This window comes from Ruditapes philippinarum, unplaced genomic scaffold (assembly GCF_026571515.1).
Source record: "Ruditapes philippinarum isolate M1 unplaced genomic scaffold, ASM2657151v2 ctg10370_1_1_1_1, whole genome shotgun sequence".
In the NCBI taxonomy this organism is placed as follows: Eukaryota; Metazoa; Mollusca; class Bivalvia; order Venerida; family Veneridae; genus Ruditapes; species Ruditapes philippinarum.
The window spans coordinates 22,610-30,903 of record NW_026863099.1 but is presented as its reverse complement, the minus strand read 5'-3'; the positions used below and the strand labels follow the sequence as shown (position 1 = coordinate 30,903).

The 8,294-nt window shown below is 34.6% G+C and overlaps 1 protein-coding gene across 1 annotated transcript; it reads right to left on the bottom strand.

Moving 5' to 3' along the window:
- Positions 1–492: 492 nt before the first annotated feature.
- Positions 493–5,551, bottom strand: LOC132721141 (4-hydroxy-2-oxoglutarate aldolase, mitochondrial-like; the record flags this gene model as incomplete). The annotated part of the gene is made up of 6 exons (XM_060705396.1): positions 4,988–5,551; positions 3,951–4,079; positions 2,118–2,245; positions 1,429–1,563; positions 1,182–1,278; positions 493–668 (listed from the first exon to the last, which is right to left on the bottom strand). Coding segments are annotated over exons 1-6 (927 nt in total), but the record flags the coding sequence as incomplete, so codon positions are not given.
- Between the last annotated feature and the right edge of the window lie 2,743 nt (positions 5,552–8,294).

Below are 8,294 nucleotides of genomic sequence, written 5' to 3'. Positions count from 1 at the left end.
ATGGCTTCAATAACCTTTTCAACTGGTTTACTTATTTTGGAAAAGTTTTGAAAAATAAAAAAAATTTTCCAGTAAACACGGGAAATTTTAATGTATAATTTTTCCCATAGCAACATCTAGAAAGGTCTAAAACTAAAACAGAAAAAAAACACCTAATCGAAAACAATCTGACTTAAAAGTAAAATTTTTGACAGTTCTAAGCATTATAAACTGCGTTTGAAATTCTATTTGGTTTAAACATATTTATTTAAGCTCGATTGCAAAACAAGTTCTTGCAACTTATATTAATCACTTTCGAGTCCGCGTCCTGGAACCAACCAGTACTGGTGTCATGTCCTGACCCGAGTAGGGCTCCAAGGCAGACACCTTAACCACCAGGCCACCGCTCCCCTTGAAATTGTATTTCATGGACTTAAAAATTTATAATACATGTACCTATATGGAAAGGACTTCATTTTCTATCTTACGTAATATTTTCTAATTGAAATTCACATCTTGGCAAAATAGAACATAATTATCTTTTATTTGACTAACCATTATATTTGGATCAATTAACCTATGTTGTAATAACTTTGCTTCCTCCATTTTTCCCGCCTTGAAGAGTTTTTCTACGTCACAACACTGCTCACCTAAGATGTTAGCAAGAGCCAAAACACCACCAACGCCACCTGAGGAAAAGACGAACTTTAAGATTAGATAGTTAAGATTAACTGCAACTGAAATACATGTACAAGAGAGCTCTGACCGGATCTGGCTTTCATTGAGTCCATCACTTTTAAGTGTCGCTCAAGCCGGTGCTAGGGAGCGTGAGAGTTGTTTCACTTTTTAATTATCCCTCATGTACAGATTCAATCAAACCAAGTCTGCATTTTTAATGTAATTGTGCTGTTTTTAATGCTTCCGAGGGACCACTATTTCCATAAAATTATTTAGGAATATTTTTGAAAGACAATTTATTAGACTGACTGTTTACTGAATATATTAAATTACAAATGTTAGCATACCAGTATATCTCAGTATATCTTTAATGAGCAACGGTCATTTTGTTGAATTCAATAATAACGCTCAGTTATCCTCTACTCGATTATAATTAGCCACAAAATCTTGTCCATATCAGAAATGTTGCCAGTTTAATAACTAGATCCTGAAAGGACTTACAGATGTTACCACTTTGATCTTACCTAATGTATATGAAGCCAGTAAAAAGCTGGCAGATCCAGAAAGAACTTGGAAATCATTTCCCTTTGTTGCATGTACCATGTACCCTATCTTTGCAATCTGAAAAACAAAATATCTGAGACTTAAAATGAAGGAACAAAGAGACACTGGCAGTACAAACAGATTTATCAGTAAAGGGAGACACTGCGACGTGAAATGTAAATGAAAAAAATAATCTAAGATATATATAGTGACAAATAAAATACTTACATCACCTCCGCTATCTTTTACTCCTGCTATATTTGGGTGTGACGAGAGATGAATTACTACTTCCGGTGCTAGATCTATCGCGGTGTTTCCCGGGACACTGTATAAAATGACAGGCACTGGGCTTGCATCCGCAACCTTAAAGATAAACGTATAATAACATCCTTGGTTAAAACAAACAATTGGAAAATATTCAAGTAACGTTACATACACATCGTTGCAAACAATCGTTTGTTTATAGATATACTATTTAATAGTAGTATGTATAGTGTTATTTCACTTTATTGACTAAAAAGTTTAAATAAAGGATAACTTACTAATATGAATGAGTTTTCATTCATTCTTGAAAGATTGGCCAAAGCCTAAAATTGTCGGTGCTGTGAACAATTTTACCTAGTAGAAGGAATGTGAATTATCATAAACGGGATATTACGGTGTTCCGTTAGGGCAAGCGCGTTTTCTCTGAGAACAAAAAGCGCGAAACATGACGGTACGAAGGTTACAGTGCAATGATGACAATACGACAGAACGATGGTGACAACACGACAGTGCGATGATGACAATACGACATCACCATCGTAATGTCTTGCTTCTCCATCATACTGTCGTGTTTCTCCATAGTACTGTCAATTTTCACGCTTTCCGTTCTCAGAGAAAACGCGCTGGCCCTAACGGAACACCGTAGGATATACCTTGGTATAATGAGAGATTAGTGCAGCGTTTGACATAAGCGACTTGTAGTAAGATGGCGTCACAACAAGTACCGCCTGCGCTCCAACTTTCGCCATCTTCTCACACATAGCGATGGTATCTCTGGTTGCTGTGTAAACGAAAAAAATACGACATCGTATAAAATACACTATAGAATAGGTTTTTGCCCTACTACATGGAAAGCAATGCAATCATTAAGGCTAATTTGGGCCTTCACGGCGGAAATTGATATTTTATTCTGCCAAAGAGCACTATCGTTGTCCCATTTATAAGGTTTACATTGTTTTAATCACTTAAATTTCGATAAGGAATTAATATCGTTCCGTGACATTTTGAATTATTCAGTCACACATCTAGTTAAACTCTTCTTTAACCAGTGAACGTCTGCCTACCCCGTTACTGTTTAGCGAAAATTTAATGTACTCACCACGTAGAGAATTCGGAAAAGCACTTTATATCTATCAAACTTAAAGATCTGTTTTATTAATAAAATTATTAAAAGAATCGTTCAAAAAAGTTTTGGATTTAACGTACTCAGAACCGTGTTTTCATATTAGTATTAATTCACACTATACTGGCAAGTAAGACCAAAATATTATGATGATGGCGTCCACTGACCATGTTCAGAAAAGAACAATTTAATTCAGCAGTCGTAAAACAGCAAAGTAGATCTAGAGTTGTAAAAACTGAATTTCCTTATTGCATATCAATGATATGTACGAGGGATGATTCAAAATAATGTAAAACTTTTGCTGTAAATGTTATAAATATAGTCCACATTTCGTATGTAAAATAACACCATCATGAATTGGAATATGTCACGCAGTAGCTTATTCCATAACGTCGTTGACTTCGGTTTATTAAATAGGCGACATGCGTACCAGACGACCATCAAGACCCAAGTTTAAAAGAAATTCTCAAAGCTCAAAATCAAATCCCAGGAAATTGATTGGTCAGAAACTGTCTTAAAATGTACACAGACCAATGAAAATCCTGAGATTTGAGACAGAACTCAGAAAAAAGTTTTATAAGCATGAGGCCTGTTCATATGTTACACTCAAGTTAATCTCACTCGTTCTGATGGCAATGAATATATTGTTGGAAAAAGACACTGCAACACACTTATTAATTCCCAGGTATAGCTGCACGTAGATAATTAAGGGATCAGAATCGAATAAAGAAGCTGTTCCTGCATGGATTGATATATGGCAAAATGAACCGAAGACATTTCTGCAGGAAAAATGATAAATATTTTCTATTGAAAGAAAATCTGCGCGCGCCGCATACGAGTCACTTTGGCTATAGTAACGTTTAATTAATATATGATGATCATTATTTTTCTTTCTTATCATATATTAAATTACATGTAAATTAATTTCAATAGATGGTTTACTTAATGTAAACAACCAGCAAAAGTGTCTCTCTTACAAACCAGTTTTTACAATGTAACTAAAACGATGATAACAAGGTCAAATTGAACGGTTTGTTAAATTCACAAACACGTTCTAAGTGTTAATATCATGTCGAAATGTGATACTTATATCAAAATTATACATTCAAACTTGTCGTCGAGATACAGAGCAATGTAATTTAAACTCTGGGCAATAGTCACTCACGGTCCTCTGTTAGGCGCCAAATGTCACAGGGTAAGAAAAATTTGCAACCTGATCGGGACTTGAACTCGGGAGCCCCGGAATACCGTATCGCGGTTCTAACGACCACTTACACATCATCTCCCCTGAATAGTGAATATTCTTAACTGTTACACCATCATACGTAATGATTACGAAAGGTTAATAAATAAACTAACATACATTCACAGCCTGCACCGGCTATAATAAGTTTATCTTTTCCCGCCATTTCGGACACCCTGCGCACGAGATCTATTCTCTCATCCTCTCTAAGGAACACATATTCACCGTTTGATCCCTGAACCACATAACCTATGCACAACAATAAAAGAAAAATAGCACTTAATATCAGAACAAGAGCAATCAGTGATCACATGTGTCGCCTCATGATGGCCAATTTCATGTTGGGACAAATTTTGTGACAGGCAGACGGACAGTGCACAACTAGACTTGGTACTGATCATTCCTGTGAAGTTTGGATAAAATTGCACCAGTAGTTTATGAGGAGTAGTCCGGACATGCTTTTGCGTATCTGGCAACACACAGAAAAAACACCTTTTTATCAAAGGGCCATAACTCAACCAAAAATCATTCAACCGGAAAACCCGTGCAATATGCGCAAGGACTTGAGCTACAGATCAATCCTGTCAAGTTTCATTGAAATTGCATTAGTGGTATAAGAGAAGTAGTCCGGACAAACTTTAAAATTAAAAATTATTAAAGGGCCATAACTCTGACAAAAATCATTGAACCGGAAAATGCTGACAACAGGCACAACTAGACATGGTACTGATCATTCCTGTAAAGTTTGGATGAAATTGCACCAATAGTTTATGAGGAGTAGTCCGGACAAGTTTTGTGACGGACGGACGGACAGACGGACGGACAGACAGACAGACGACGGAGAAGTGATCCCTATATGTCGCCACTACTCCGTAGAGGCAACACAAAAATCATGACAATTCTAATAATTAATTTGTATAACGTAAAATTTAAATTTTCTAGAAATATTTATCATTTTGAAATATGTATTCTTATTTTTTTCTTATTCTAAATACAAAATAAACATCATTTAATAGAACACACGAGAAAAATAATCTTAATATGACGCCAAACCCGCATGATGTCCTCGTGCTTGTGTACAGAAATTCATCCAACGAAAGTCAACCAGTGTACAAGTCCCTGTGAACATATTTATAAAAAATAACAATCATGTATACCTCTAAACGGAATTTTATTCCATTTTTCCATATTCTGTTGCAGTTTGTCATATGCAATAGTTTCGTCAGCATTGAAAGGTGTAACAATTGGTGGATATATCCCACTGATGTCCATCTTTGATGCTGCTGATGATGATGATGAAGCCATTCGTGACGATAACGATGAGGAATACGTTACAGATTTAGTCCAACCTTGAAATCCGCTGATAACAATTTGACCTAACGGTCTTATCCTTAAAACTCGAGCAAAAAGGCACGCCATATCTTAAGATTTTTTATGCATATACACCTAAACATAACAGATACAATCCGCGATGAACAACTATTAACTATATTCCGTTCATAAACATATCTGATTGTAGTAAACGAACCCCGCGTAATCCGATCGCGTGTAATTCCCACAGGAGTCCGTAAATATAAACAGGCCGTTTAAAAACCTGTTGTAACTCAACACCGTAGCTCGGATGGGTTATTGAAATAAATGTACAAATGTATATAATTTAAAACTATAATTTTGTTTTAATAAATAAGATAGTATCAGACTATCATAAATCAATGTTATGTTAATTTTTTTAAACGTCTTGTACATGCAATGAACGCGCACACTTAAAATATGCCATGTCATGAACTATTTATGCAATATGAATGATTCTGAATTTGAGAATGGTAGATGTAATAGACTGCCTGGTCAATGTTAAAGCGAATAATGAAATACTTTAAGTCACTTGTATAAATATTCACACAAAGCTAACCTGTATATCGACATAAAATATGTTTAATGTAATATTCTTTACCATTTTTCTAGTCATGTTTTAAAATACCCCCCCCTCTTTTTTTTATTAAGAAATGGAGGAAAATTGACATTTATAAAAAAAAACCTATTAAGCTACATGTATATATCTAACTTACGTAACTTTCTAGAACTTAAATAATTAGTTTTATTCAATAACTGTTACATTAACTGATAAAACTTCTTAATCGATTCAATATAAAGTATCGTTTTGTAAAAAGATTATCTTAACATTTAACAATAATTACTAATTAGATCTAACTTATTTGAAACATTACAAAATTGTTTATTTGTATAAATCTCAAAAAGTATACCTGTGTCATAATTTATCCAAAAACTGTAGTGATATTACATATATATTTCGTTTCGGATTTCCTTCAACCAGTGCTTTTTATATTTCAAAAGATTGACTTACAAAATAGTGTTTGGCCAACAGTTTTTTAATTCTGCCTAAAATCTAAAAAGACTGCCCCACTTTTTTTTGTAAACAAATCGTTATTGGTAAATTCTAATGGGTTTTCCAGAAATTTCGTTGGGATATCTGCATTATGTATTGTTTATGCGAACTTAATTATTAAATAAAAAGGAATTATGGCAAAATGAAAACTTATTTTGATATTCATCTGTGCACACACTTTGTTGGGCATAATGCCACTTTAAATAACTATGTCAGAAATAAAAGAAGCGAATCCCGATCTATTAAAAGAAGTGGTACTGATGATACACTGATGGCGGAAATATACAACCACTCATTTCTATTTATTTCACAGATAAGTAATAGAAAGAGCATCGAAACACGAGGCTATCTGATTTATACGAGGGGGCGCAGCCCCCGAGTATAAATCAGATTGCCGTGTGTTTCGATGTTCTTTCTCTTTTGTATCCTAGTCAAACATAAAAACACGTTCCCTGTTGTCACAATATGAAACCCCGGAGAAAAGTAACCAATGAACGAGTATCTAAATATGACATTTCTGTCGCTTTCCCTTTCTCTGCCGTCACAATAAGTAAACCCTAGCAAAAATGAGCCAATCAATGGGCATGCTCTGGAGTGCGGCGTCACACCGCACAACGTCCGTACCGCAAAACGTACGCGTGTGGACGTTTTGCGTCGCATATCGTACACAAGTGGACGTTTTGCGGTGCATATCGTACTTGGTACGTTTTGCGGCGAGAGTATGTCTTTTCGTCGCATATCGTCGCATATCGTCCAAATTTTCTGTATTAAAATATATTCATTATAAACGTTACTTTTATTGGTTCTGTCACTTTCATATTGTTTCAGGTAAAGATATGACGAAATAGACATTTAAGTGCAATATTTTTTGTGATCCTATATAATCCTGACTTTTTTTTATTTAAAAAAAAAGAAAGAAATATGCTTAATTAAGCCGAGGATGTTTTTTTCGAATATATTTTTTATGGAATGGAACCAAGCAGCAGCAGCAGCAGCAGCAGCAGAGATATAAAAACGATGATATTGAAATAAATGAAATCTTATAGACATACAGAAAAGGACGGCTCGGCTATACGGACGGACGAACCGGGGATTGGACTGAGTGAATGACAAAAAAATATTAAAATTAAGCTTTGCTTTCGACAATACTAAAACCGTATTATTTTATCGCCTGAAGAAAAAAACAAAAAAATTTCGCCTATAAGTTACATAGATAATGTGTAATAGAGTATATTATAACAAACATTCTTGAGCGTATAGGAAATGATGAAAAAGAAGTTCAATGTGTTCTATTTATAAAAACTAAAGCATATTTTAAAATATCGTAATGTAAGCCTTTTGTTTGAATGCCATAATGAATTTTATAATTGAACAATGTAAGTTTATAATTGAACACAGCAAAAAGGTCATGATGGCCATATATCGCCCACCTGTCTATAAAGGCTCCACATGACGAGGGTAGATAGCATTGAATATTAAGCTTTACAACAGCTTACTATACAGCAAGCTTTGTAACACCGCAAAACGTCCGTACCGCAAAACGTACGTATATGGACGTTTTGCGGCGCATATCGTCCACATTTTTCTGGCGTACATTTTGCGGCAAAAAGGCATGGTCCTGTCGCATAACGTCCATATTTTGAGGTTTATATAATTTTCGTTAATTTTAACAAGTTATTATTGTGTGTTAATTTTAGCTCACCTGAGTATGCACCTGTCTGTCTGTCCGTCCAAATTTAGCTTGTTACCACTCTAGCATCCACATACCCTAAGCGATATGTGCAGATTTATCTGCCCTTGAATTACAATATCTATAATATTTCACATTGTTATCACTCCAACGCTTTCATTTCTTCTTCAATCTTGACAATTTTCAACAGAATATCTATGACCATAAAATATCAACAAAGTTAGATTATAGGCTAAATCTAACAAAAAAAAACAAAAAAAAACAACAACAACAAAAACGCACTATATTTCACCTTGTTAGTGCATTCGTTTCTTCTCCATTCTTAAAGTTTTTATACAGAATATGTATAACAATAAGGTCTCGATCAAGT